Source organism: Emiliania huxleyi (assembly GCF_000372725.1).
Source record: "Emiliania huxleyi CCMP1516 chromosome Unknown EMIHUscaffold_21, whole genome shotgun sequence".
NCBI lineage: Eukaryota > Haptophyta > Isochrysidales > Noelaerhabdaceae > Emiliania > Emiliania huxleyi.
Genome location: NW_005200507.1, coordinates 343,269 through 370,648, shown reverse-complemented (window position 1 = coordinate 370,648; position 27,380 = coordinate 343,269). Strand labels below are relative to the sequence as shown.

At 67.2% G+C, this 27,380-nt stretch overlaps 8 protein-coding genes across 8 annotated transcripts; 4 read left to right on the top strand and 4 right to left on the bottom strand.

The window, feature by feature from the left end:
* Positions 1-2,707: 2,707 nt before the first annotated feature.
* Positions 2,708-3,715, top strand: EMIHUDRAFT_64080 (hypothetical protein; the record flags this gene model as incomplete). Its single annotated transcript, XM_005780771.1, has 4 exons — positions 2,708-3,157; positions 3,180-3,350; positions 3,394-3,546; positions 3,584-3,715. Coding segments are annotated over 4 exons (906 nt in total), but the record flags the coding sequence as incomplete, so codon positions are not given.
* Positions 3,716-4,596: 881 nt separating this feature from the next.
* On the bottom strand, positions 4,597-7,077 carry EMIHUDRAFT_449972 (hypothetical protein). Its single transcript, XM_005780770.1, has 2 exons — positions 6,118-7,077; positions 4,597-6,024 (listed from the first exon to the last, which is right to left on the bottom strand). The coding sequence occupies exons 1-2, from the start codon at positions 7,063-7,065 to the stop codon at positions 4,978-4,980; spliced, it is 1,995 nt and encodes a 664-aa protein (XP_005780827.1). The 5' UTR covers positions 7,066-7,077; the 3' UTR covers positions 4,597-4,977.
* A 415-nt stretch (positions 7,078-7,492) lies between these two features.
* On the bottom strand, positions 7,493-8,704 carry EMIHUDRAFT_99901 (hypothetical protein; the record flags this gene model as incomplete). The annotated part of the gene is made up of 1 exon (XM_005780769.1): positions 7,493-8,704. The coding sequence occupies one exon, from the start codon at positions 8,702-8,704 to the stop codon at positions 7,493-7,495; it is 1,212 nt and encodes a 403-aa protein (XP_005780826.1).
* A 933-nt stretch (positions 8,705-9,637) lies between these two features.
* Positions 9,638-12,212, bottom strand: EMIHUDRAFT_449971 (hypothetical protein). Its single transcript, XM_005780768.1, has 6 exons — positions 11,582-12,212; positions 11,409-11,493; positions 11,171-11,201; positions 10,727-10,851; positions 10,147-10,235; positions 9,638-9,999 (listed from the first exon to the last, which is right to left on the bottom strand). The coding sequence occupies exons 1-6, from the start codon at positions 12,205-12,207 to the stop codon at positions 9,894-9,896; spliced, it is 1,062 nt and encodes a 353-aa protein (XP_005780825.1). The 5' UTR covers positions 12,208-12,212; the 3' UTR covers positions 9,638-9,893.
* Positions 12,213-15,795: 3,583 nt separating this feature from the next.
* On the top strand, positions 15,796-16,508 carry EMIHUDRAFT_353408 (hypothetical protein). Its single transcript, XM_005780767.1, has one exon. The coding sequence runs from the start codon at positions 15,989-15,991 to the stop codon at positions 16,271-16,273; it is 285 nt and encodes a 94-aa protein (XP_005780824.1). The 5' UTR covers positions 15,796-15,988; the 3' UTR covers positions 16,274-16,508.
* Positions 16,509-18,476: 1,968 nt separating this feature from the next.
* Positions 18,477-19,662, top strand: EMIHUDRAFT_64183 (hypothetical protein; the record flags this gene model as incomplete). The annotated part of the gene is made up of 2 exons (XM_005780766.1): positions 18,477-18,675; positions 18,761-19,662. Coding segments are annotated over 2 exons (1,101 nt in total), but the record flags the coding sequence as incomplete, so codon positions are not given.
* A 2,482-nt stretch (positions 19,663-22,144) lies between these two features.
* EMIHUDRAFT_522053 (hypothetical protein) lies at positions 22,145-26,184 on the bottom strand. Its single transcript, XM_005780974.1, has 7 exons — positions 25,451-26,184; positions 25,225-25,363; positions 24,970-25,165; positions 24,438-24,845; positions 24,162-24,320; positions 22,872-24,095; positions 22,145-22,819 (listed from the first exon to the last, which is right to left on the bottom strand). Exons 1-7 carry the CDS (start codon positions 26,130-26,132, stop codon positions 22,448-22,450), a joined length of 3,180 nt encoding a protein of 1,059 aa, XP_005781031.1. The 5' UTR covers positions 26,133-26,184; the 3' UTR covers positions 22,145-22,447.
* A 540-nt stretch (positions 26,185-26,724) lies between these two features.
* EMIHUDRAFT_64239 (hypothetical protein) lies at positions 26,725-27,372 on the top strand (the record flags this gene model as incomplete). The annotated part of the gene is made up of 1 exon (XM_005780765.1): positions 26,725-27,372. The coding sequence occupies one exon, from the start codon at positions 26,725-26,727 to the stop codon at positions 27,370-27,372; it is 648 nt and encodes a 215-aa protein (XP_005780822.1).
* Positions 27,373-27,380: the final 8 nt, after the last annotated feature.

The following is a 27,380-nucleotide window of genomic DNA, read 5'->3' as shown; positions in this document are numbered from 1 at the left end:
CCCTTCCCCTTCCCCCTCAAGGACGAGGATATGCATAGGCCGCACCTCTAGCGAAGCCCACAGAGTGGGCACCGCGCCTGCTTGATTCCAGACAAGGTTATGGGAGCGGCCATAACAGGTGTTATGGCTGTTATGGCTGGCTGCTCATAACACCCCATAACACCTCATATTATGCCCACCCTACCATGAGCATGACACCTCATAACACCCCATAACTTAATCTTAACTTAACCTCAATAGCACTCATAACACCTCCCAGTGGTTGTTATGACAGCCAGCAAGCCTCATAACAACCTCATAACAGCTGTTATGCCTCGGCCAAAACCGAATTTGACCCTTCTGTCCCACGGATTTTTTCAAAGGAGGGGCCCCGCCCGCGCGTATCCCGGTGTTTGTACAATAAAATTCTTCTTTTGGAGCGCCCGCCCCGCGCCGCGTAGCTACTACCAGCCATTCAGCCGACCATGGCCTACCGGATGAAGATGTTCAAGAGCCAGAAGCCCTCGTCATTTGACCTGCGCGTCTCCGACTTCAAGAGAATTCCCGGCTTCAACTATGTGCTGTCTGTGTCGACGGAGCACACATACAACTCGCTGGCTCAGGGCAAAAGAGAAAACATTTGGCGATCGATGCCGAACCTCGCGCGCGCGCGGCAGCGCGCGAAGCGAAAATTCCAGCGGCGAGCAGTTCGGCGCGTGGCCTCTCGGGCCATATCACCGTGGTGCGTGGACCCGGGACGGCTCTCTCATAGCAGCCCATAACATGTTATGGGCTGCTATGCCAGAGAGCCATAACACCATAACAATAACTGTGTCCGGGGTCAATACCCTGCCACCCTCGGCGTGTGCCTCGGCCACCCCTGTCAGTGTGCCCGTGATAGGAGAGACTGCCAGTGAGAAGCCGGAGGAAGGTCGCTAGTCGAGAGAGATCGCCAGTGGAATAGGGAGTCCACCGCTCTGGAAACGCGCAGCGAGGGAGACTCTCTCCCTCAGACAGCTGGGCTGTGCCTTGGCCCCGAGGACGCGCGTAGACTTTGCGCGTGCGGCAAGGAGTGTAATTAAAGCAAGCGGCGACTTGATCCTACCCACGGAACGTCGCCTCAAAGCATTTTATCTCCTGCGTTTGCATTTGGGCGGCCATCGCCGCACTCCCTAGCTCAACTGGCGACCCTAACGGGTCGCCAGCCGATCGTCATGGGGGAGGCGGGGGCCCCCGGAGGCACCGTGCGCCGCGCCGCAGTGCGGAAAGGCGGGGCGCCGGGGCCCCGGCTCCGCTAGTCTCAGCTAGCACCAACCTCCCGAATGATTACGGTTGATTAGAGGGCAGATTTGGAAAGATCGCAAGAAGTACATACAGATAGACCCTCCAATCATCAGAAAACTCCAACCTGATCGGTCGTACTGACCGCCGACAGATCACTCCAGACTCACAGCAGACAGGCCGACGTCTGCACGCGGCCGGCCGGGCGAGAGGCTTGACACGATCCGACCCTGCGACCCTGACGCTGCTGCTCTAGCTATCAGACATGCGCTACTGACTGCTGCCACAATGTGCGACCGGTGCTGACCCACTTGGCGGCCTTCCCGGTCAGTGGTGAGGCGCAGTTCAGAGCTGTCGATGGCGCGATGCCGCACTGGTCCCACATTGGTGACACGAGACCACCACGTTTGCCGGTCCAAGAGAGAGCACCGGCGCTGTCGTGAGAAGGTGCATGGTCCCTCTTGACTGCCCATGCGCGCGAGGCTGTGTAGGCATAGCCTCGAGAGTGCCAGCACTGCAGCCAATCCGAGGCAGTTTGTGACGCGCATTGCGTCAGAAGCGTGCACGCGCTGGAAGGACACGTGCACGCGCTGGAAGGACACCTTCCTACTGGCCGTACGATCAGGTCGTCACTGAATGCTGGATACTAAGGCCGCGAGCTATGCAGGTGGTCAGTTGTGCAGCAGGGCACGGTCAGCAGCGCCGACAGGCTGTCGCAAGGTAAACAAAGTAGAAAGCCGCGCCCCAAGTGCTTCAAGGGAAAAAAATCGGCGCATAAATGTTCTCTATAGACAGGAAGCTAAAAGAAATCTGTCACTTTCCTGCCTCACAAGGGCGGGGCTGTCCCGGAAAGTGAGAGACGCCGGGCAGCGTGAGGCATCAACGAAACCTCCCATACGTGTTCGTGGCTCCTCCTTCGCTGTCCCATCTCCTCATCTCTTTCCCACCTAGGCGGGGCGGGGGTCGGGGGGGCGGCGGGTGCGGGTGCGAGGTGCGGTGCGGGTGCGTGCAATCGTGTGTTTGGCGTCATGTCGTGTGTGCCTTCGCTTGTTCCTATTAACAACGAAGTGTAGCTTAAAAGAAATCTTCGCCGCGCTGAGCCACAAGGCATCCACGCGCCCACCAACCGCGCGGAGCCAATAAGCCACAGCGCAGCCTGAGTGGAGCCAGAGTGCCAAGGTTTGTCGGCGGCAGGATGCTGCCCGCTGACGCTGGACGCTACTCCGACGCGGAGGATGAGATCGACGGTCCGGCCGCGCCCGCGCCCGCGGCCGCCGCCGCCGCCTCGGGCGACGACGGCGGCGCGAGCGACGGATGGTACGACGACGACGACCAATGGGCGGACGGCGTCGATGACGGCAACGAGCGTCTCACCGTCGCCAAGTCGGAGTCGCTGGCGAGTCGGTTCGACTCGCTCATTTCGCTGCAGCCGCTGCGCGGCACGTCCATGTCGCAGGCCGCGGGCAACTCGCTCAGCCGTACAGAGCGCAAGGCGGCGCAGCCAAAGCACACGGGCCTCACACGCGACGAGCGCGCGACGACGGAGCACGTGCTGGACCCGCGGACGCGGCTGCTACTCTTCAAGATGCTCAACTCGGGCGTGTTGCAGTCAATCAACGGCTGCGTCTCGACCGGCAAGGAGGCGAACGTGTACCACGCCTTCGCGCGCGAGCCGGCCGAGGTTGCAGTCAAGGTGTACAAGACGTCGGTACTCACCTTCAAGGACAGGGACCGGTACGTGGCGGGCGAGTTCCGTTGGCGCCACGGCTACTGCCGCTCCAACCCGCGAAAGATGGTCCGCATGTGGGCCGAGAAGGAGATGCGCAACTACCGGCGCCGCTCGCTCAGGCGGAGCCGCGCGCTCGGCCGGAGCGCAAGCCCGAGCCTGCTCGGAGCCGTGCCGTAGGCGCCTCGCCGAGGCGGGCGTGCCGTGCCCGGCGCCGCTCGCCCTGCGCGAGCACGTGCTGCTCATGAGCTTTGTCGGCTGCGACGGCTACGCGGCTCCGCGCCTCAAAGACGCGAGCCTGAGTGCAGACGAGGCGGCGAGCGCGAGCCGGCAGGCGACGCTGCTGCTGCGCGCGGCCTCTCGAGTGTGGCAGGCTTGCACCTGAGCTGGAATCGCTGAGTCGGAAGGTGATGCTGCTGCTGCGCCACATCTTCCACGGCTGCCGGCTGGTGCACGCCGACTTTTCCGAGTACAACCTGCTCTGGTACAACGGGAGGGTGGTCGTGATCGACGTGTCGCAGGCGGCGGAACTCGACCGCCGAAGGATGAAGAGGACCAGCGTTGATCCTGAAGTGTTGAATGCCGCAGGCGGTGGAGCACGACCACCCGAACGCCCTCGTCTTTTTGCGCAAGGACTGCGAGAATGCGATCCTCTTCTTCCGGCGGCAGGGCGTGCGGCCGCTGCCGACGCTGCAGCAGCTCTTCGGCTTCGTGACCGACCCGGTGATCGGCCGCGGCGAGGAGGAGGCGGCCTACGACGCGCTGCTGGCGGCGGGCGCGCCGCACGGCGAGCAGGAGGCGGGGCCGGAGGCGGGGCTGGAGGCGGGGCCGGAGGCGGGGCTGGAGGCGGGGCTGGAGGCGGGGCCGGAGGCGGGGCTGGAGGGCCTCCCGCTCACGCAGGACGAGGCGGAGGCGGCAGAGGCGGGGGCGGCTGCGAGCGCGGCGGCGTCGGCAGAGGCGGCGGCGGAGGAGGAGGTGAGCGAGCGTGTGTTTGCACAGATGCACATCCCGCGCACGCTCGGCGAGCTGCCGCTGATGCAGATCGAGCGCGACATCCGGGCGGCGCGCGGCGGGCAGGGAGGCTCGCTGGCGTACGCGCGGCTCAACGGCTTCAACGAGGACCTGAGCATCGCGACGGCGCAGGGCGGCGAGGGGGCGGGCGCGGCCAGAGGCGAGGGCGCCGCCGAGGGGGGCGAGGCGGGGAGCGGCGCCGGCAGCGGGATCGAGAGCGAGAGCGAGGGCGAGGGGGAGAGCGACGAGGAGGAGGGCGAGGAGGGCGAGCGGCTGCGGCGGCCCCGGGCGGCGCGGCTGCACCACTTTGAGGACCGCGACGACAAGCGCGAGCGCAAGGCGGCGGCCAAAGAGGCGAAGCGCGAGGCGCGGCTGAACAAGACGCCAAAGTACGTGAAGAAGGCGAAGAAGAAGGGTGTGAAGCGATAGCGACCCGACCGCGCTCCGCGCACGGCCAACGCCATGCTGCATGCAAGCTTCAAGGCCGTTGCGTTGCCAATGCCGGCGCACACACCGCCGAGCAGTTTTCAGAATCCCCGGAGACTTGAGTCTTTTGGCATCACGCGCCGTGCTAGATCTGTCTAGTCTCTAGTCGTGGAAGCGCCTTTTCTTTTTTCATCGTGTGCTGAGATACCGGACTCTACACAAGAGCGAGAGTGCATGCGCGGGGGGCGCGAGGATTCCGCGGCCTGACATCTGGGCCGGCGGGGGCGGGCGGTGCATATACAGGGACAGAGTGTGTGCGAGGATCGCGACTCGGGGGCGTCTCGGCGCGCAGCTGCTGCCACCCTGCAGTGAGGGGGTAGCGATACCGCGGATGCGCCGAGGCGGGGAGGGGGGGGGGGGGGGGGGATCGGGGGCGTCGAGGCCCGCTTCGCATGCTGCTGCCCGGCGTCCCGTCGGCCGGGTGGCCCGGGTCTGCGGGGGCTTGTCCTTCAGCCGCAGTGGTAGACGAGCAAGCCAATGCGTTGTCGCGCCGTCTAGAGCCGCACGCGTGTCTTGCTTGAGAGGTGGGGCCCGCAAGTCACCACTTTTCCGACGGAGGCGACCGCCGCGCTGAGCGCGGCCGGGGCGAGGGGGCTGCGTGCGAGCTCGCCACTCAGCGTGGCGTGGCAGGCGCCGTCGAGGTCGCAGCGGACGTCGATGACGCCCTCGACCGCGCGAATCGAGCCCGCGACGGCGGCGCAGCACTTCTCGCACGAGATGGGCGCCACCGTGAGGTCGGCGGAGTGCTCGCCGCCGCCCTCGGCGTGCGGCTGGCCAAAGGCGGCGGGCAGTGTCTCGGTCGAGGAGCGGCTTGTCGCGCCGTCCGTGCTGACCGCTTCGAGGGAGCGCGCGCCGGCCCGGACAGGCACGCCGTCGAGCCAGGCCCTCTCCCCGCCCTGTGCGACGGGCTCGGCGCAGCACGGGTCGCTCGTCTCGCCGACGGGGGCAGTCACGTTCAGCAGTGTGTGCCCGAGCGCGAGGCCGGCCACGACGGCGATCAAGAGCTCCGCCTGGTAGGTCATCGCGATGAGCATCAGCGCGTAGCCGAGGGCCACCTGGAGCGCGAAGAGGCCGCCCATCGCCGCGCGGTACGCGTGGGGGCGGCTGCGCAGCCGCTCCGACGCGGAGACGCGCGTGCGCCGCGTCCAAGTGAGCAGCTCGGCCAGGACGCCGAGGGCGACCGTGCCGAGGACGGCGAGCGCGAACTTTGCATCGGAGGAGAGGAGCCACGGGGTGAAAAGGAAGATGACGCAGCTCGTCTCGCCGCGCTGCAAAAAGGTGAAGCCGTCCATGTGCATCGACGTGCCGCGGCCGGTGCAGAAGCGCGCCTCGTCCGTCCCGTTCCTACCGTGCCCCGAGTGCTCTTCGGGAAGGCACTCGAGCTGGGCGTTGTGGTTGTTCTCGTTGCCGTCCCAGACGGACCCGTCCGGCAGGGCGCACACCGCGTCCTCCTTGGCGCAGTTGAGCTCGTCCAAGTTCTTGCAGGCGTGCCAGCACCAGATCTGGTTCGAGTTGCAGCCGGCGGCGTCGAAGACGTCCAGCTCGCGCCCGTGCGATAGGGCGACGGCGCCGCCCGCCGACGCAGCCTCGGCGGCTGGCGCGGCGGCGGCGGCGCGGGGGGAGGCTGGCGATACTTGCGCATTGGCCCAGGCCGACCACTCGGAGTAGGTGGGAGGCGCGCCGCCGTCGCGCTTAGACGAGGGCATCAGCGCGTCGCCGGGCGGCAGCAGCATCCGGCCGTACCACGCCCGGCTGCCGCGCGCGCCAGCCGGAATGGCGAGCGAGTGCGGCGCGGCGCGCAGCTTGCCGCGCAGGGCCGGCTCGAGCCAGCGGCCCCATCCCTCGCCGACGACGAAGACCACCGACGAGGGGGCCGACTCTGGCTCGATTGTGAGCAGCTCGCCGGCCGCGCCCTCGACAGAGAAGCCGTCCGAAGGGGAGGAGGGGGAGAAGGGGAGGTCGGAGGGGCTCGCCACCCACATCGCAGGCACCAGCGCGAGGAGGAGGCCGGCGTCGGTGTGCAGGGGAAGGGCGGGCAAGTCGTGCGAGGAGGCGTTGGGCGCCGGCGCGAGGCGGAGCGGCACGTAGGTGTGGAAGTGCTCGAGCTGCTCTCCGCCCTGCGCTACCTCGAGCAGCGAGTGGTACCCGCGGCCCGAGCGGGTGGTGAGGAGGGCGGCCGAGCCACGCTCGAGTGGCTCGAGCGCGCCCAGGAAGGCGCGGCTCGCGGAGTCGACAATCGCCCGGAGCGGCTCGAGCGCCTCGCCCGCGCCGTTGCACGTGCCTTCGAGCGGCTCGGGCACGCCACGCACGGTGCGCGCAGCAAGCGAGCGGCGCGCGGTCCCGTCCCCCAGCACCACCTCCTGCATGGACGCGCGCGTCGCCTCGTCGGACGCGCACGCCGCGAGCAACGCGTAGGCGGAGGCGCGGGCCGCCTCGAGGCCCGGGACGCCGCTGACCGCCACGGCGCCATGCGCCTCGAGCGAGTCGAGGAGGCACTTGAGCGAGGCGGGCGAGGGGCACGTAGGGATGTGCGCCGCCCCCGCTGGCAGCGCCGTGAGGGCCGCCGTCACCGCGAACAACATGGCGCTCGCAAGTGGCAGCGACTTCGACGCGACGAAGATTGATTTTCCCAATCCCCCCCTCCCCCTCCCGCCCTTCCTCCCCGAGCCCACCAAGTGTGCGCGTTCTGGAGGCTTTGGCCGGTCTAAGCAACAAAAAGCACAGATCAGGAGGGCGGCTAATAAGAGCGACATCCAACAAATCTCTCTCTGGCCAGAGAGAGGACAGGACCACGGACAGTCAAACACAAAACAAATCTCTCGCCGCACGGTCTCGATCGACGTACGTAGTCTAGCCACATCGACGCAGAGGACGCGCTGACGAACGAAGGGACGTCCACGCGACACGATTGGCACCGAGGCCCTGGAGTATTTTTTGAAGATAAGGCGTGCGTGCGGGAGGTTGCAGGTTCATGTTCACATGTGTGTGATAAATAAACGAGTGAAAATCTCAAATCCAGGAGAGCCCGACGTTTCGCTCGCGATTGCACACCGCGACAAGACGGGCACCCGCCGGCCCGAAATCGGCGGCCTCGTGAGGCAGGTAGATGCTCTTTAGCGCGGGGAAGGTGCCCCAAGCGCGGAGCGCCGCGGCCAGCACGTCGATGCTGGCGGCGGTGGTGCCGTCATTGCCATCCAGGTTCAGACTCTGGAGCGACCTGAGGTGGCCCATCCTGCCGCACTCGGCGATCGCCTCAACGCCGGCGCCGTCGATGTCGTTGTCGGACAGGTCCAGGGCTACCAGCGATGGAAACGCGCCGCGAGCCAACGCCCCGGCCAGAGCGACCACGCCGTCGCTGGTGATGCGGTTGTTGCTGAGAGACAAGCCGCACCCCGCCGGTAGCCTGATGCGTGAGAGTGCCGAGCAAATGCAGCCGCCCCCCTCGTCAAGGATGTTGTGGGAGAGGTTGAGGTGGCGCAGCTTCGGAAGCGCGCCACCGGCCAGCGCCTCGAAGATCGGTCGAAAGCCCGCCACTCCTAGGTATGGCACCTCAAGGCGGAGCGCTTGGAGCCTGTCCAGCCAGCCGCCCTCCATCAGCGCCGCGAGAGTCGAGCAATCGCCAACCTTAAAGGTCCGGCCGGTCGCGCTTCGGGTCGTCGTGAGCGTCGTTGCCAACTGCAGCTGTGCTCGTGTTGCCGGTTGCGCGCCAGCCACGCTCACCACGTCGCACAGCAGATCAGTGCTCCGCGTGAACGACTGCAGCCGCTGCAGCTCGCAGCCAGAGCCTGTGCGCAACGCAACCCGGAGGTACTTGCAAGTGCTTGCGAGGTGAACGGCGGGGGCAGGGTCGAGCGGGTTGGCCAATGCAGCAAAGATGTGGCGCACAATGTCGTCTGGAAGACTGACAATCTGATCAGACTGGCCAACGCCTTGACGTCTCAGCTTGGCACGGACTCGCCTGCCGACCAGTTTCACTGCATTGTACCGTTCGCAGTACTCTGCGAGGATGCTGTCTGGCAGCAAACGCGCCTCGCCGAGAAAACCGACAAGGTCATCTGCTGCAGCGACTGTCGCCTGGAAAGCATTCGCGTCAAGGAAGCGGCCGTTGGCGGCGGCGGCAGCGGCAGCCTCAAGGTCTGCGAGGATGACCGCGGCGCTGGCTTGGTCGAGGGCCGGCGGCAAATGCCCACGGCGCCGCTTTCCATGGCGGCTCGCGAGCATATCTCCAGGGCGGCTCGCCCCCCATACCCTCGCCGATAACTTCGAGCCGGTCGTCCCTTGGCCACGTCCCACGTGTTCCGGAACGTCGGCGTGTCACCTCACGGCTGTGGCTGTCGCGACGTGTCGTGAGCCATATTTGCACCAACTTATGACGAATACTTTTTTTGCCACATGCACCATGCGGAATCGAGCAATCGACCCGCCTATCTCCCAGGAGCAGGACCAAGGACCAAGTGGAACCCATACTGTGACCTCGTAGCATATAATCTGTACGTATGTAATAAATAAAGAAATAAAAACGGGCACTTCTACTGTGAGATGGGTAAAAAGGGAACAGGTCCCTTCGGAGACCCGTGTTTATTTTACGGCCCTTTCCCTGCGAATGCGCGCCCCCCCCTAGCTAGGGGTCAGGGCTCTCTAGCCCGTAGCCCGATACCGATCATCCGGCTCGCTGGGTGCGCTTCTTAGCTCCCCGGCCCTGGATGTGAGGGTTAATGACTGCACTCCAAAAGTGCTCCAAGTCCCCGCCCGTGGCCGTGCGATCTTTGTGCAGGGTTCTTTGTGGGTGTGGTCGGCGACTAGCCGGGGTCGTCCTCCCGATGGGGGACTAGCACTAGCCGTCTTCCACATGGTCCCTCGGGTCCCTGCTGCTCCTAATCTCCTCGTACATCCTCCTGCTGATCTCCGCAAAGTCCTGCTCCCTCCCTCGTCTCGCCCTGCGCGTCTGCTCCGCCTCCACATCGTCTGCCCTGCGTCGTCTGGCGACGGGTCCTCCATATAGTCGCGTCGGTCGAGGTTCGCCGCCCTCCTCGACCTCGTGCCTCTTCCCAACGTTCCCGCACACGTAAAACATGATTGTACGCGCACACAGAGTATTACGGCTTTATGATATTATGGTGAGATTTACACGAAATCGGAAAAATGTCTCACGTTGTCACGTAACGTATTAATGGATACAGATGAGACTGAGTGCACAGAGTGAGGACGACACCAAGACGGAACTTTGCCGGCCAGGCACAGCTACCCTTGCACCCCAAACATCGATCACGCCGACCTCGACCCAGCCCTCGTCTGATCACTGAGGTCACCGTCGTCCTCCTCCTTGGCCGCTGCTCCCCCGTCTGCTCCGTCCACTTTTCGCATTTCGGATGCCGAGGAGCAGTGGCGGCGGCGGCGGCGGCAGGTTGCGTCACCTCCCGCCGCCCTCGACCATGCTCTGGAGCGTCGCGAACGTGCCCGCCACTGTGATGAAAGCTCCGACGCCGCACAGGAGCAGTGCCGTCGGCAAGCGCCGCCTCCAGCCCGCTCCGACTGCCCCGGCTCTCGCAGCGCCGTCGGCGGCGGCGCCGGAGGCCGCGGCTCTGACGGCCGCGCCGCCGCCGCCGCCGCCGAGCTTGAGCCAGAGCAGGCCCGGAATGGTGAAGATGACGTTGCCGCCGCACAGCGCGCCGACGAGCGAGAAGACGCCCGAGAGGGAGGAGCCCGCCGCCGCGAGCGAGAGGCCGAGCACGAGCAGTCCCCACACGCACGACTCGCACAAGATGAATCCCACGCTCGGCTCCCCCTCGGCGGCGGTGGCGGCGGCGGGCGAGTCGCGCAGCAGCGCAGCCGCCGCCAAGGCCGCGGGCGCAGGCCCCGCCGGCGGCTGGGGCGGCGGCTGAGCCGGCGGCGGCGCAGCGAGGGGAGACACGGAAGCGTCACCGGATGGCGAGGAGGGCGCGCCGCGGGCGCGGGCGCGGGCGCGCATTGCGATCCACACATTGTGCAGCACGAGCCTAGCCGGGTAGTGCTGCATCGGGTAGGCGCAGAGAGCCGTCACCTGGCGGGCCGTAGGGCTGCGCGTGAGCCGCACAGACGGGCGGTCGGCGGGGGGCTGGCTGGCGGGGGCGGGGGCGGTTGGCCGCTCTGTGGCCGGCGGCGAGGCGAGGGGTCGAGGGAAGGAAGGGGAAGGGGAGGGAGGGAGACGGGGGCGAGGCCGATGGGACGGAGGGGCGCGGGCACCGCGATGCAGCCGCGCGCGACGTCCGCAAGCGGGTCATCGACGCCAAAGTTTGTGAGGATGTCGCCCTGCGTGATGGCGCCAAAGGCGCCGTAGCCGGCGAGGCCAGTGGGGAGGTAGAGGAGGATGAGCAGGCAGGACGACGCGCCTGCGGAGGCCACGGCACGGCCGCGTCGCAACCGCGTCTTGCGACGGCGCAGGCGGAGGGGGAGAGTGCAAGAGAGTCAACGGGAGGCAGCGGGGGGAGGTGGGGGGGGAGGAGGCAGGAGGAGGAGGCGGCGGCGGCCGGAGGTAGGAAGCTGGAGACTGGAGACAGGAAACGGGAGGAGGAGGAGGAGGAGGAGGAGGAGGCGAGAGAGTGGTGGGGAGGGGTGCTCAACGCGCCGGCGATTGCGGCGAACGCAGCGCGAGAGGACTGCAGCCGCGGCGGCATCTCGTGGTACACTGCGGCGCCTTGGATGTGGCACTGCAGCGCGAACGCGACGAGCGGAAGCGCGCCTGCACGACGGCTTGCGTGTGAAAGAGAGGGAGAGGGGGAGGGAGAGGGGGAGGGGGAGGGGGAAGGGGAAGGGGGAGGGGGGTAGAGAGAGGGAGAGGGTGTGAGAGAGGGCGAGGGCGAGGGGGGAGAGAGGGCGCAGAGAGAGCTAGCGGCGAGGCAGGAGAGGTGCCCAGGAAGGGCTCGGCGCCGCTCGGCCAGAGCGCCACGCCGCGCGTGCCGCCCGGGCAGTTGGTCGGCGCGGCGGCGAGCTGCTCCGCGGTGCACCAGCCCGAGCACTCGCCGGAGGGGCACCTGCGGGACGCGTCGTGGGCGAGTCACGGACATGTGGAGCGGCCACAGGCAGAGAGGCACGGGTGAGGAGCCGGGGCTCGGGAGGCACCATACGGTCGGCCCTGCGGCTGTGGCGCAGTCGCCCGCGGTGCACGGGTGGGCGGCGTAGTTCCTGACGAGCATCACCACCGTGGTGAGCACCGCCGCCACCGCCAGCGCGCTCGAGTACTTGAGCGTGTTGATCGAGCGGAGCGAGCAGAGGCCGATGCAAACCGCCGTCGAGCCGCACTGGAGGAGGATGCGCACGAGGGACTCGTCGACTGCCGGGGCCACCTTGCGGACGAGCGGACCGAGCGTGTCGGAGAGGAGGACCAGGTAACCCCAGCACGCGCCAAACACGTACAGCACGATGAGCACCGTCACGAGCGCCTCTGCAGTCGTGCCGTACGCGGCACCAACCATCTTGGTGTAGTCGCGCACGCGCGGGTCGAGCCGGCGCGCGGCCGACATGCACTGGAAGACGGCGCCGAGTCCGACGGAGGCGGTCGTCGCAAAGCCCAGCAGCAGCAGCGAGCCTCCCGCCAGGCCGGCACCCTGGAAGGCGATCGGATAGGCGAGGACGCCGGCGCCGAGAGCGGCATTGGCCGTGGTGAGCACGGCGGTCCAGAAGGCGCCGTCGCGCACCAGGCTGCGCGGCGGAGACGTGGCGGCCAGTGGGTTGAGCAGAGGCTGCATGCACAAGTGCTCGGTCAAAGAATTCGTGTAAAATCTCTGAACCTGCTCCAAGTGCTCCAAGTGCTGATAGAGTCAGGGGTTCGTGCGTCGCCCATCTCTCCTGGAGATGTCTGCTCTATTTATTTAGAGTCAGGGGAAGAGACAGCAGGAGAGAGAACGACGAGAGTGGGAAGAATGCGAGGTGGCATGAAGGTCGCTGCAAGAATTGGGAGAGAGAGAAATTGGTGATAAACTGCGGAGAGAGATAGGAAGTGGTAGACGCCCGAGGGTGGGCGACGGCTAACACCACACTTCTCCCCTAAAATCCCTGTGTGGTGGCGGCGTACCGTCCTCCCATCCCTCCCTTGCGTTGTCTGTTTTCTTTCTTTTACAAGATCCATCCCTGTGTGGTGGCGGCGTGCCGTCCTCCCATCCCTCCCTTGGTTTGTCTGTTTTCTTTCTTTCTTTACAAGATACATCCCTCCCTTGCGTGTCCGTTTTCTTTTTTCTTTCGTTTACAAGATTTTTCAGTGTACGTACTTTTAGCTCTCTCTCTACTGGGAGAAAAGGGAGAGGGGGTTGTGTTCTCTAGGCCCCTAAGGGCCCTACGCGCTCTCTCTATCAGTGTATGTAGCAGATTTTGGGGCCAAAATAAGCCGCGAGGAGGGCAGAGCTGCGACGAAAGGCGAGAGAAGCAGCGTCCAGCGAGAGCAAGGGAGCGGCAGGCGGCGGCGGCGTCGCAGAAGGCAGAACGAGGGAGGCAGAGGAGAGAGAGCGACGCGACAGAGGAAGAAGCGACAAGAGAGAGAACGACGAGAGTGGGACGACCGCGAGGTCGCGAGGTGGCATGAAGGGTTGCAGCGAGAATCGGCGAGAGACTGCGAAGAGAGATAGGAAGAGGCGGACGCCCGGTCTCGGGCACCGTACCCATACTACTCAAAAGTACAATGTACTATACCACAAAGCACCACTAGGCACTAGCGATTTCGCGCGGAGGGCGTAGTGAAGCGCTGGGGCGCTCACTGTGTGTTATTCGGGTGGTGATCCATCAGTGGTAACCGGCTTTAGTCACAGGTCCAAGCTCAGACGTCACACCAACACCACAAATACGCACTTCGCCGCTGCTGTAGATGGGCCTCCGGGGGCCCATGCTACGTCGAAGCACAGACCCGATCTCGGCACTCACGGGCTGCCACGCGCCCGCGCGCGGCGCGGGCCGCACCGCCCATGCCCCCGGGTCACCGACCCCGCCTCTCGGCCCTCTCGGCCCTCAGGAGCGTGCGGGAGACCGGCGAGGGGCGCGCCGCGCGCCGCCTGCAGAGCCGCCAGAGGCATTGCCGCCTCCACTGGCGGGGTCCCGCGCGTCCGCCCGCGCCCGCGCCCGCCCACGCGCCCGCGCCCCGCGGGCTCCGGATGCGCCGCCCTCCTTCTCCTTCTTCTCGATGGCAGTCCGCGTGTGCTTGTCGACGGGTCGGCGGCTTGGTCGAGGGGAAGGTCGCCGGCGGCCGCAACTCCGCCGCCGTCGCCCCGCCGGCTCTGACCGAGTATCGGGCGTTGAGGGCGGCGGCGCAAAGCGGGTCTGGCGCATCCATCGCCACGAGCCTCGCAACCGCGGTCGTGGCACACTGGCGGCGGCTCTCGGGGCCGTCTCTACGGCGCTCGACGCCGTGTGTGTGAGGTCGCCGGCGGCCGCAGCAGCTGACACGTCGTGGTGACGATGATGGCGAGGAGCATCACGGTGGATGGAGAGGAGCGGCACGGCCCCTCGAGATGGAGGAGAGGAAAGTGGGGGCGCGGCGCGGCGCTGCACGCGTTTTCGTCAAAAAAGGCCGAATTCTTTTCCTCGCACCTGTGTTAGTGCCAGTGCGCGCCAGTCCCGTGCCCAGTGTTGCGTCGGGAAATTCTTTTCCTGAGCCGGTGTGTGTGCCAGTCCGCGCCAGTCCGCGCCCTTGTCGTGCCAGTGTGCTGTGAGAGAGGCTTCTATAAGAATTCTTTTCCTCGCACTCCTCCATCTCGGCGATCCTCGGCCCACCGCCACCACGATAGACTTGTTGCGTGGCGGCGGAGAGAGCGACGCCTTGCCGCGCGCTGCTGTGCCATGATCCCCGCGCCGGGCAGCATCGTCGCGCTGCGGCAAGCCGCCGCTGCTCACCAGCGTGCCGACGAGGAGAGGCTGGCCGCTGCCTTGGAGCGGGAGGCGGCGAAGGCCAGGGAGCTGGAGGAGCTGGTCGCGGCTGCTAAAGCGCTGACCGATGTGGAGCAAGACCTCGAGCAGCTCCGCAGCGAGTACGCCACGCGCCGCGAACTTCACAACGCTGCGCTGCTCGCAGTGTGCCGCGAAGCGATCACATGCGTGCCTCAGCTCGCCGCTGCGATGACAGCCGAGCAGGCAGATCCTGAGCGTGTGCTGGCGTGGCTTCTCAGCGCGGCGGGCACGGCGCATCCGACAGCGCCTGCTGCGGGCTCAATCCCACCGATACCGCCCAGACTGCTGGCTACACCGGTCGCGACGGAAGGCGCCCTCGAGCTCGGCTCTGGCGCCCCCCTCTGGCAGCGAGGGCAGCGCTTCGTCTCGACCGAGGCTGAGCAGGCGGAGGAGGGTTCGTGCTCTGGGGCGGCGGCGCCTTCGCGGTGCCCAGGGCTGATGGAAGAGGCGAGGCCCCCGGCCCGCGAGGCCGCCAGCTCCGACGCTCCACCCCCGAAGCGCTCGCGCTACACGGAGACGTGCTGGGGCGACGTCGTCTCGGGCGGCGCGCTGGGCTGCGAGGCGCTGCCTCCGCAGGCGTCGAGCTTTCGCGAGAGGTTCTGCGGGCGCTGCCGGCAGCGGGGCGTGTTTGTGCCGGCGTCGAGGGTGCGCATGCCCATCGGCGCGGGCTCCGGCGAGATCGCCAACAGCCACGGGCCCGGCTTCTGGAACGAGCCGTCCCCAGCCTCGTGCTTGCCTGCGCACCGCGTCGTGAACCAGACGTCCGACTGCTCGGGCCCGAGGCTCGTGATCCTCAGGGACGAGCTTCCGGTCCCGCTGCCCGGCCTGGCCGAGGCCGCCGCGCTGTCCACCTCCGGCGGCGGGGTCGCCTTCTCGGTCGGCCGCACGCTCAGGAGCAAGGTGGCCCTGCCGTCGGCCGTTGCGATTCCTCTCTTGCCGGCCCCGCCGCCCGAGCGCGACACCCCTGAGGCTCGCACCGCATCAGCCGAGGGGCGTGTCGAGGGGTTTGCGGCGGCGGCGCAGGCGGGCGAGGCGTCTGGGTCTGCGTTGGAGGCCGGCTTCGAGCCCTTCCTCGCGGAGATCTCGCTCGCTCTCGGCCCGCTCGCCGAGGCCGGCGCGCCGCCGCCGCCGGGGCCCGGCGAGATGACGTGGCACTTCGGGGGCGGCAGCCCCATCGACGACCTGCTTCTCTCTGGCTCCGCGACACCGCCGCTGCTGCAGACGCGCCCGACTCCGGCGGCAAGCGTGCCGCCGCCCTCCATGCCGCCTTCGCCGCCGGCCGTGCGCATCTCACTGCGTCTGGACGTGGTGCAGAGCAAGCCGGTCCAGCTCTCGCTCGCCCTTTTGGTGATGTTCGCCGCTCGTCTGGCCGAGCTCGACACCACCAACCCCGGCGCCTTCATCGCTGCCGCGGGCTTTGGATTGCTGGCCCTCGCCAACCTGGCACAGGCCTCGCCTCGCTGTCTCGCGCGCGCGATGGCCCTGGTTCTCGTGTGCGCCCCGACTCTGCGTCTTGTCAGCGTCCTTGTCCGCTCGCCGGAAGCGTTGGCCCGTGACCTCGACACGTTCGCAGGCGTTGGGCGGTGCATCACCACGATGGCTGCAGCGACCGGCGCCGCTCTCGGAGCGCTGCCACCCTCTGCCCTCCATCCGACCCGCAAGCTGCTCGCAGTGGGATACTGCGCTTGCGCGCAGATGTGCGTCGGCTTCATCCTCCGTGTCCGCACGGGCCACGAGAGCGCGCTCCCTTTCTACCTGCTGCACATCGTCCTCCCCTTCCTCGCGTCGTTCCTCGCGGCCCATGCAGCTTCGCTCAGCAGCGTCGGGCAGAACGTGGCGCGGCGGGGCTACTCCATGCGGCTCGCCTGCGATGAATGCTAGATAGACAGACTGCGTTACACGCCGCACGCGGCGGAAGCATGGCGGCGCCCGTGCGTTGCGTTGCTAGTCCGCGTCTGGACGGCCGCCGAGCCGTGAGCATGTTGGACTTGCGCGGCGGCCCTCGGACGTCGCGTAGCACTTCTCTGGTGTGCTTTCGTGCCGGTGAAGCAAGTTTGTCCGTTCCCTGCGTGCTGCGACTGTCGGTTTCTGACATAATTCTGAGACGTTCATGTATCGAGTGTGTGTGTGTAACGCGAAAATAGAGGACTACACAGCCGTACACTCACCCCGACACGCGACTCGCGAGCGGCAGCTCGGCAGCTGCATGTGCATCGCCCGCCCCACCCGCCACCCCGCCCAGCTGACGGTCGCGCCCGCCGCGAGTCCGAAGTAGACTCTCCCGCGACGGCGACGTAGACCCCCTCCTCCCTCAGCCCCTCCGGCGCGAGTCGCGCGACCTGCATCATCGACGCGGTGGCGAGGAGGCCGTTGCTCAGCGCGAGCAGCGCCGTCGCGAGCAGCAAGACGACGTTGCCGCCCATGCCGTGGACAAGGCCATTGCTGTTTCAAAGAATTTTCTTTTCATACAAGATTTTCAGTGTACGTACTTTTAGCTCTCTCTCAGTGTACGTACTTTTAGCTGACTGGGAGAAAAGAGAGAGGGGGTTGTGTTCTCTATCTCTCTCAGTGTATGTAGCAGATTTTGGGGCCAAAATATGCCGCGAGGAGGGCAGAGCTGCGACGAAAGGCGAGAGAAGCAGCGAGAGCAAGGGAGCGGCAGGCGGCGGCGGCGTCGGTCGCAGAACGAGGCAGAGGAGAGCGACGCGACAGAGAAAGAAGCGACAAGAGAGAGAACGACGAGAGTGGGACGACCGCGAGGTGGCATGAAGGTTGCAGCGAGAATCGGCGAGAGAGACTGCGAAGAGAGATAGGAAGAGGCGGACGCCCAAGGGTGGGCGACGGCTAGCGCATCACACCCCTCTCCTTAAAATCCCTGTGTGGTGGCGGCGTGCCGTCCTCCCATCCCTCCCTTGGGTTGTCTGTTTTCTTTCTTTCTTTCTGATACAAGATTTTTGCGTGCCGCGCCGTGCCCATGACCCCGGAAACTCGAGCGAGCCCAGGCAGCGCCGGGACGCTCCTCTCCACCGTGATGCTCCTCGCCATCATCGTCACCACGACGTGTCAGCTGCGGACGGGCGTCGCCCGCGACATGCGCACGTAGCCCGACAACTTTCAAACGCTCTGCAAGCCGCGGGCGGCTCCAACTGTCAATGTCGTCTCGCATTGCCGGTACGCAGGCCTGGCTGCTCGCTCTCTCTCCCCCCCACTCCCCATCGAGACTGAGCCCCCGGTGAGCACGGGCTGCGGCGCGACCCTTGCCGTCCCCGCGCACGCAGGTCACCAGGCTGCATCAGAGCTGCTTTGTCGTGCGCACTCGAGCAGCGCGCAACGGTCGCGCCCACACTCTGTCACCTCGCCTCGCCGGCTGCATCCAGGCTGCATCCCGCTCGCGGCGGTCGCCACCATCCCTGGGTCACCGCCACTGCCCCTGTCCCTGCCGCCGCCGTCGCCGTCCGATTCCTCCCCGCCGCCCGGCCTGATCAGCGGCGTGCAACGCCCCCCACGCACAAACATGGGCACGCACCTCGGCATCGCCGACCCCCCCAGCCCCTCCCTGCCGCCGCCGCCGCCGTCCCTGTCGCCCCTGCTTCCACCCACTTGCTTTACTGCCGACTCCAAGCGGGAGGCAGCAAAAGCACGCAGACAGAACCCTGAGAACGTCGCCATCGTGTAGCAGGCAGGCCTGCGCCTGGCTACGTAGCCGCGTGTTGGGGAGTAAGTAAGTAGTGTTTGTGTGTGTGGTGCTGTACTCTCTCTCCACTCAGTGTGTGTATAGTGAGTGAGCAGCGCACGATAAAAACAACTGAAAAACCTCGAAGCCCTGGGAGCCCTCCCCCTACTGTTTCCTTTGCGCGCGGCTTTTGTCTGATTAAAAAGAATTCTACAAAAGAAAACGAAAACAGGCGGACTCTCTCCACCGCGGACTCACAGTCTCACCGCCTCAGTTCTCCGACTCAGCTCCACTCAGTCAGCCATGCGACGATGGTGTGCGATGCTCGCGCTGGCCGTGGCAGCGGTCGCCCGCAGCGCCACCATCGAGTGGGTGCAGACGGCACGTGACGAGCATCGACTGCTCGCACCCATGCCGCCCATCGACCTCAAGCCGCTCTCCGAGCTGGGCCACAGCGAGCGGCATGTGCTTCTCCAGCGGCGCGAGCGTCACCAGGAGATCCTCGGCTTTGGCGGTGCCTTTACCGAGGCGGCTGCGCTGAACTGGCAGAGCCTCTCGCCCTCCGACCAGCGGCGTGTCATCCGGCTCTACTTTGCATCGCCCGAAGACGGTGCTTCACCTCCACCCTTAACCCACCCTTAACCTCACCCTTATCCAAACACCTGACATCTAACCAAACCCCAACCCAACCCTAGGCGGGCTCGGCTACACCGTCGGCCGGGTGCCGATCGGGTCTTGCGACTTTGGGCCGGGCGGCGTGAACCGCACCTACTCATTCGCAGAGGAGGCGGGCGACACGCACCTGCATCACTTTGACGACTCGATGCAGCACGACGTCGACAACGGCATCATCCCGATGATCCACGCGGCGATGGCGGAGCTCGAGCGCTGGACGGCCGACAGCCTCTCCCTGGTGGCGTCGCCCTGGTCGCCGCCAGCGTGGATGAAGCTGCCGGTCGGCGGCGTGCAGTCGATGATTCGGACGGCGCAGCCAAACGGCCTCGACCCGGCGAAGCAGCGGCCGTACGCGCACTACTTCTCGCGCTTCCTCTCTGGGTACGCGGCGCGCGGCATCGACGTCTGGGGCGTGACGATCCAGAACGAGGCCGAGGCGGCGGACGTCGGCTGGGAGAAGTGTGTCTACACGGCCGACTACATGGCCTCCTTCGTCAAGGAGCACCTCGGCCCCGTGCTGCGCGAGGAGCACCCGCGCGTCAAGATCATCGGCTTCGACCACAACAAGGACCACGTTCTCACCTACGCGCGCGGCCTCTACGCGGACCCGGCGGCCGCCCACTACTTCGACGGGATCGGCATGCACTGGTACGGAGGGCTCAACACAGACAACCTCGACGGGACGCACGCGCTCGCGCCGGACAAGTTCCTGCTCGCCACCGAGGCGTGCAACTGCCCCGGAGTCATCTACGAGGCGGAGGCGGCCGCCGAGTGGTGGCAGCGGGCCGAGCACCTCGGGATGGACATCCTGCAGGACCTGCTCCACTGGTCGGTCGGCTGGATCGACTGGAACCTGATCCTCGACACCACCGGCGGCCCGAACCACCTCGGCAACCGATGCGACGCCAACCTCATCGCCGACCCGCACGAGAAGAAGAAGACGGGCGACTCGGTCGTGGTGCAGGCCTTCGCTCTCGCCGCACGCTGCTCGCTCTCCTTGCCCTCCCCACACACCTCGCCCCGCGCCTCCCGCCCCTCTCCCCCGCAGGCCTCGTACCACTACATGGGCCACTTCTCGCGCTACCTGCCGCGCGGGTCGGTCCGGATCGGCGTCAACGACACCGTCGAGCAGGAGAAGCCGCCGGGGAAGGACGACCTCAAAAACAGCCAGCCGATGGTCTTCACGCGCGCCGCCCCTCGCGCCAAGCCGCCGCCTCCTCCTCCCCCTCCCCCGCCCCTCACGCCTCCAGCTGCGAGCAGGCCCTGCGAAGGCTCCCCCCTCCAGTCCTTCTCCCTCGACTCGGGCGGCATGCTCACCGTCGCCGGCACACACTTTTGCCTCGACGTCTCCGCCTACGGAAAGGGCCCGCGCGTCGACGTCTACTCGTGCGCCCACTCGCCCAACCAGCAGTGGGAGCGGCGCGACGCGCCCTCCTGCCCCGCCGGCGGCCAGGGCACGCCCGCGTGCTCCCTCCTCATCTCGCCCTCCACCGACAAGTGCCTCACCAGGGCCGCCTCCGCCCCGCCGCCCCGCCGCCCCTCTGACCCCGCCACCCCGAGCCCACACCGCCACACCGAGCCCACACCGCCGCCTCGAGCCCCCGCCCCGCCGCGCACAGGTGACGACCAGCGGGGCGGCGATCGGCCTCGATGCGGGAAGCAAGTACACCGTGGCGCAGGCGCTGCCTTGCATCGCTGGCGGCGACCCCTCGCAGACATTCTCGCTCAAGTTCGGAGACGCGGGCGGCTTCCCTCACTCCTTCCCCATCCGCTCGCTCGCCACGCCCGGCGGCAGCGGCGGAGGCGAGCGCGAGCTGTGCGCCGGCCCGTACATCGCGAGGGAGCCGGAGTTCGCCTCGCTCGCCTTTGCGACGCCCGGCGGCGGCGTGAGCGTCGTCGCGATGAACCGCGGCGACAAGCCGCTCACCTTCTCGCTCCTCGACGTCGAGGCCGGCTTGGGCGCAGAGCGGCTGACCGTCCCTCCGCACTCCATCTCCTCCCTCGTCCTGCCGCCGCTCGACGAGGAGACGTCCGCAGGGCCCGCGCCAAGCCCTGGGCTGATGGAGGTGCCGCCCGACTCGCGCGCAGCGGCGAGCGAGGGGGTGGGCGAGGAGGCGCCGGGCGAGACGGCCATTCGAGGCGCGCTCGCCACCGCAGCTGCTGCGCTCGCCGCCTTCGCCGTGTCCGCAGCCCTCCGCCGCCGCCGCCACGGCCGCGGCGGCCTCCAGGCGGTCCAGCAGGGGGAGGACAGGCCGATGGATAGGCCCTACGTTATCTGGTCGCAGGAAGAGCGCGCCGCCGCCGGTTCGCCGCGGGACGCGTGAGATCAGAGATGTCATCAGTCATGCGTTAGATGTCTCCCCGACTCTCGCGGCTGCGCGCAAGTGTCGTGCCTAGCGCTAGCCAACGCGCAACGGGCGCGGGGGGGTGCGTTTTCTCCATGTGTATATGAGACCACAATCCACATCATCATGACACATGAGACGGGCGTGTAGGCCGAGCGTTTTTGATCTCTGGGTCAGTGGGCGCCCGCCCGCCGCCTCTGAGGGGGTCGGGCCCCCTAGACTGAAAACAAAAACAAAATGTAGAACCGACAAAAACAGCCTGCGAGAGCGGCGCTGCGCGCCGCCTACTTCGTGCGGCGGGTCGTGAGCGGTGACCCCCACGACCACGGCATCCAAAAAAATGGAAAAGTAGACAATAGTCGGATGGGCACGAACCCGCGCAGCGCCGGCTTTGAGCCACGCGCCTCGATCTTCAGAGGCGCGTGCGCTGCCCCTTCCGGCAAGGACGACGACATCGAGGGGATGTCTATTGTTGCGCCCATGGCGTCACGATCCATTTCGTCAAGCCAGCTTCATCGTGGCCGTCGCCACCCTCGCCGCCGTCTCGCCTACGTCGCCGCCGTCGCCATCATGCGATGCAGGCCCATTCATGATGCAGGCCCCCCCTGGCTCCTATGCCGACGTGTCCAGCGTGCTCCCCCGTCCGCCGATGTCTCTGCTGCCGCCCAGCGGAGCTCTGCAGCGGGCCCTCCTCGCCGCTTTCGCTGCCGCTGCATCGCTGTCGGCTCGTCATTTCTGTCTACAGTCATTGGGGGCTGCCATCGCTGTTCTCTCTCTCTCCCTGGGTCAGCTCCAACCTGCCGTGTCGGGACGTCACCCCCTCGGCTCCTCCCCCCCCCCTTCTCCGCTGAACTGCTTGCTGCTGCTGCTCGCTTTGTCCCAGGAGCCAGGTGCTTGTGTCTAATCGTAGTGGGGGCCCTGGCCCCCCTCTGTTTTCTGTTTTCTGTTTTTCAAAACGCCCGCCCGCCCGCCACCCCGAGGTGGCTCGGCCCCCCACTGACCCAGAGATCAAAAAACGTCGGCCGTAAAGGAAACCATGTCGACGCGGCGTCTCTCTGTGGATGCGGAGATAGTTTTATACGGAATGCACACCTCTCTCTCGCTCTGTCATCGTCTCTCTCTCTCTCTCCCGACCTCTCTCAACGATGACAACATGTGTGTATCTCACTCGATTCCCTGGGCGCCGACAGACAGTACCCCCCGCCTCTCTCTCTCTCTCTCTCTCTGTCTCTCTCTGTCTCTCTCTCTGCAAAACCGCCTCGCTTCATTCTGCCCCGCTCTGCGTGTCTGCGGGCTCGGGTGTCGTCGTGGCTGTGGGCAAGCGCACACCGCGCCTCCCCGCCTAACTGGTCCAGGTCCCGCCTACTCCCCCGCGAGGGTGCGCGCAGCAAACTTGAGCAGCTCCTCGAGGAGGACCAGCGGCAGCGAAAACATGGCCACGGTCCACCAATTGTCTCGGGCGAGCGGGGCGAGCTTGAAGATTGCGGCGAGGGGCGGGTAGTAGAGCACCGACATGTGCAGCAGGATGGGCACGGTGACGCCAAGCAGGAGGTACCGGTTGGCCCACGGCGGCTTGCGAAGCAGCGACTCGCGCTCCGACACGGCGCAGAGGGCCCGCAGCATCTCCATGCAGACTAGCGTCGTGAGAGCCACCGTCGAGGCGACGGCCTTGCCCTGGCCGGGCCCGGTGCCAAACGCGTCGCACGCACTCGCAAAGCCAGGCACGTCGCCCACCTGCGTGTGCGGCGGGTTGGCTGGCAGAGGGGGGCGCTGGGGTGGGGGGCACGCCGGACGGCGGAGCAGAGAGGGCTAGGGCGGGCGGGGGAGGGGGCGGCGGCGTCGCCTGCCACTCGGAGCAAGCGCCCCAGTTGGCGAGCATCGAGAGCGGGATGCCGCGCGAGCGGTAGACGTGCACAAACGCGCCGACTGTCGCGACGCCGACGTAGGTGCCGGTCAGGATGTATCGGAAGAGGGTGAAGCGGCTGACGAGCGGGTCGGTGCGGCCGCGCGGCGGGCGGCGCATGTTGCCCGGGTCGGGCGGGTTGAAGCCGAGGGCGGTGGCGGGCGGCCCATCGGTGACGAGGTTCACCCAGAGCAGGTGCAGCGGGCCGAGCACCTCGGGCAGCCCGAGCAGAGTCGAGAGGAAGACGGCGGCGACCTCGCCGATGTTGCAGGTGATGAGGAAGTTGATGAAGGCCTTCATGTTCGCGTAGATGGCGCGCCCCTCCTCCACCGCCGCGACGATGGTCGCGAAGTTGTCGTCGGCGAGCACCATGTCGGCCGCGTCCTTGGCCACCTCGGTGCCCGCGATGCCCATCGCCACGCCGATGGACGCCTGCTGCAGCGCCGGCGCGTCGTTGACGCCGTCGCCGGTCATCGCGGCGACCTCGCCGAGCCGCTCGAGCTGCGCGAGGAGGCGCTGCTTGTCGGCCGGCTCGGCGCGGCAGAAGACGAGGTTCGAGTCGAGCAGCAGCCGGTCCTGCTCCTCGGTCGGCAGCTCGAAGAACTCGGAGCCGGCGAAGGTGCGCGCCGCCGTCGCCTCGGGCGGCGCGTCCGCCTCGAAGATGCCGACGTCGCGCGCGATGGCCGCGGCGGTCTGCGCCGAGTCTCCGGTGATCATCACCACGCGGATGCCCGCCTGCTTGCACCGGCCGATGGCCGTCGTCACCTCGGGCCGGGCGGGGTCCTTGATGCCGACGAGGCCGACAAAGGTGAGCCCGCTCTCGATCGAGGCGAAGCGGGACGTGTCGGAGAGCAGCCGCGTCTGCGCCGGCCGCGGCGCGTCCTTGTCGTACGTCGCGAGGGGGCCGAGCGCCTTGCCCTCCTTGACGGCGAGGGCGAGGCAGCGCAGCGGCCGGCGCGCCATCTCCTCGAACTGCGCGCGCAGCTTCCGGCGCCACGCCTCGCTCATCGGCACCGTCGAGCCGTCCGAGAGCCGGACCGCCGAGCAGCGGGGCAGCACCGACTCGGGCGCCCCCTTGACGAAGAGCGAGTTGAGCCGCGCGCCGACCTAGAAGGTTGCTAGAAGGTTCCTGGAAGGTTCCTTGACGAAGAGACAGTTGAGCCGCGCGCCGACCTGCCGGCTGAGCACCGACATCGACTTGCGCGAGCGCGAAAACTCGAGCGTCGCCTGCCGCTCGTGCCCCGCGTTGAGCACCGAGCTGTAGTGCGTCGCGGCGGCGGCGGCGTCGGCCGGGCCGGCGGTGCCGTGCACGCCAACCTTCTCGGCGAGCACCTTGAGAGCCGGGGGAGGCGAGGTGAGGGGCGGCGGCGAGGCGGGTGGGAGCGCCGAGTTGTGCCGAGTTCCCAGGCGGCGCGGTGCCTTGAGGGCCGCCTCGGTCGGCTCGCCCACCCGGCCGTACTGCCCGTCCGAGTAGGTGATCTCCGCGTCGTTGCACAGGACGCACGTCTGCACGAGCTGCGCCGCGCCCTTGCCGCGTCGCGTCGCCTCCTCGAGGCCGACAACGCGGCCCTGCGGCGCGTAGGAGACGCCGTCGACGGGGTACTCGCGCAGCGCGTCGTCGGCCTGCGCCGCCTTTTGCTGCGCCATGACGAGCGCGACGACGGTCATCTGGTTGGTGGTGAGGGTGCCCGTCTTGTCGGTGCAAATGACGGTGGTGCAGCCGAGCGTCTCGACGGAGGGCAGCTTGCGGACGATGACGTTGCGGTCGGCCATGCGGCGGGTGCCGAGCGAGAGGCAGAGCGTGATCACCGCGGGGAGCCCCTCGGGGATGGCCGCCACGCCGAGCGCGACCGCAACCTTTGCGGCGGCGGAGGGGAGAGGGCGGCGGTCGGGGGGGCGAGGTGCCGGGCTTCATCTCGGCTAGATCTCGAGGCGATGCCTTGAGGTAGTAGAGCGCTCCGCGCCACGGCGCGGCGAAGACGGGCGAGTAGATCTTTGGCAGGTTGATGAGCCAGACGGCGACGCAGATCCCTCCGATGGCGAGGGTGAGCTTCTCGGAGAAGGAGTCGAGCTTCATCGCGAGCGGCGTCCTCCGCTCGTCTTGCTTGGCCTGCTGCACGCCGCGCTGGATGAGGCCGATCTGCGTCGCCGAGCCCGTGGCGGTGACGACTGCGAGCCTGGCGCGGGCACGGCATGCCGGTGAGGGCGCAGGGCCCGGCGGCGGGCAGAGCGTCACGCGGTGACGACGGCGCGCCCGCGGCCGTTTGCGACCACCGTGCCGGAAAAGAGCATGCAGGACTTGTCTTGGATGCGCGCGTCGGCCGCGACGGCGTCGAGCAGCTTTGGCACTGAGGCGGACTCGCCGGTGAGCGAGCCTGCGGGCGGGGAAACGCGGTGGTGCTGCACACGCGGCGAGGCCGCCAGGGGTCGCTCCCGCGAGGCTGCTGCAGGGGCTCGCTCGCCTTCGTCCGTCGAGAGCGTCGTGGTGCCGAGGGAGACGAGGCGCGCGTCGGCGGGGACGCGGTCGCCGACGCGGACCTCGATGATGTCGCCGGGGACCAGCTCCGCCGCAGGCAGCTCGTGCACCCACTCGCCTCCGCGCAGGCACTTGCACGCCTCTGGCTGCAGCTGCTTGAGCGCATCGAGCGCCGACGCCGCCGACGCCTCCTGCCAGACGCCGACCACGGCGTTGATCGCGAGGATGAGCACGATGACGGCGGGCTCGACCCAGCCGTTCGGCTCCTCCTCCAGCCGCGCGAGCACATACGATAGCACCGCCACCCCCAGCAGGATCTGGACGAGCCGGTCGTCGAACTGCGCCGCCAGTAGCTGCCACAGCGGCGTCGGCTTCTCCGCCTCGAGCTCGTTCCGGCCGTGAGCCTTGCGAGCCTCAGCGACCTGCGACAGTGTGAGGCCCGTCTCCGTCGTCACGCCCAGCTTTGCCAGCACCGCATCCACCGTCAGGGCATGCTCAGGCAGCGGGCCGCTCGGCAGGTTGTCGGCCGGCGGGAGAGGCACAAGGTTGCCGCCGGCGGCGCCGCCGCGAATGCGAAGCGCGTCCTGGGCTCGAGGGGTGCGCCGCGAGAGGAGCAGCGGCTTCCCAGACGCCCCGGCGCAGAGCACCAGGGCGATTGCCACCCCCATATGGATAGGCGCAGGGCTCTCCACCCTCGCTAGACAAGCAGAGCTCTGCTGTCTCCTCCGCCCTCGCCTAGCTTCCACAAGAGAGAGAAGGGAGAGAAAACCCATCCATATCCCTACGGTAAAGGTTTTGTCCTCGACCCAGCCCTAGCTTGGGATGTCCGTTGTATTTATTTATTTATTTATGGTTTTGTCCCTTTGTCGACTGTCTGTGCTTGTTACTGCATCTTGGGTCCGGGGTTGTGTTTTTGTGTGAACCGCGCCATCCTCGATCGCAGCGTGAGAGCTCGGAGGGGCCTAGAGAACACAACCTCCTCGGCAGCTGCCTCGGACCGCTTCCGGGCGAAACGAAGCGCAGCCCTCCGCCCCTCCTCTACCAGCTTCCACAGAACGATAAAATTCAGCACTGCAAACCCAGAAAAAGAATTCGCTGCGACACACGGTGGCTATGCTCGCCGACTTCTCCTTCGCCGACGCGCCGCTGTCCTCGCTGTGGGCTCCGGCGACGGGGAGCGCCGCCTACGTTGCCACCGTGCTCGCGCTCAGCTGGTACATGCGAGTGGTGCGCGGCGGCGCCGGCGTAGAGGGGCCGCTCATGCGGCTGCTTCAGGCGGCGCACAACCTGGTGCTCTGCCTCGGCTCGCTGGCGATGCTGCTCGGCACGCTGCGCGAGCTTGCGAGGCGAGGCGCGAGCGAGGCGCCCGCGGGACCGCTCGGCAGGGCGAGCTTCCTGTTTTGCGAGCGTCCCGACGCGGTCGCGGTCGGGCCGCTCTACGCGTGGTCTTATCTCTACTACTTGAGCAAGTACTACGAGCTCCTCGACACGGTGCTGCAGCTGCTCAAGGGGCGGCCGCCGCCGCACTTTTTCCTGCACGTCTACCACCACGCGGTGGTGCTCTTCATGGCGTGGAGCTGGTGCGCGTACTGCCAGAGCCTACAGTGGGGCGGCCTGCTCTTCAACACCGCGGTGCACGTCCTGATGTACTACTACTACTTCCGGACCGTCCTTAAGCTGCCCACGCCGTGGAAGCGGCTCGTCACGCAGTTCCAGATCGTCCAGTTCGGCTTCTCCCTCCTCTGCTTCCTCGTCACCGCCGCGCTGCTCGCCACGGGCTCCGCCTGCGCCGGCACCGGCGCGCTCGCCTTCAACCTCGCCTTCAACGTGACGCTGCTGCTGCAGTTCTTCGGCGTGCTTGGCAAGAACGACGCGCGCAGCGGCGGCAGCAAAAAGAGGAGGGAGTGACGGCCACT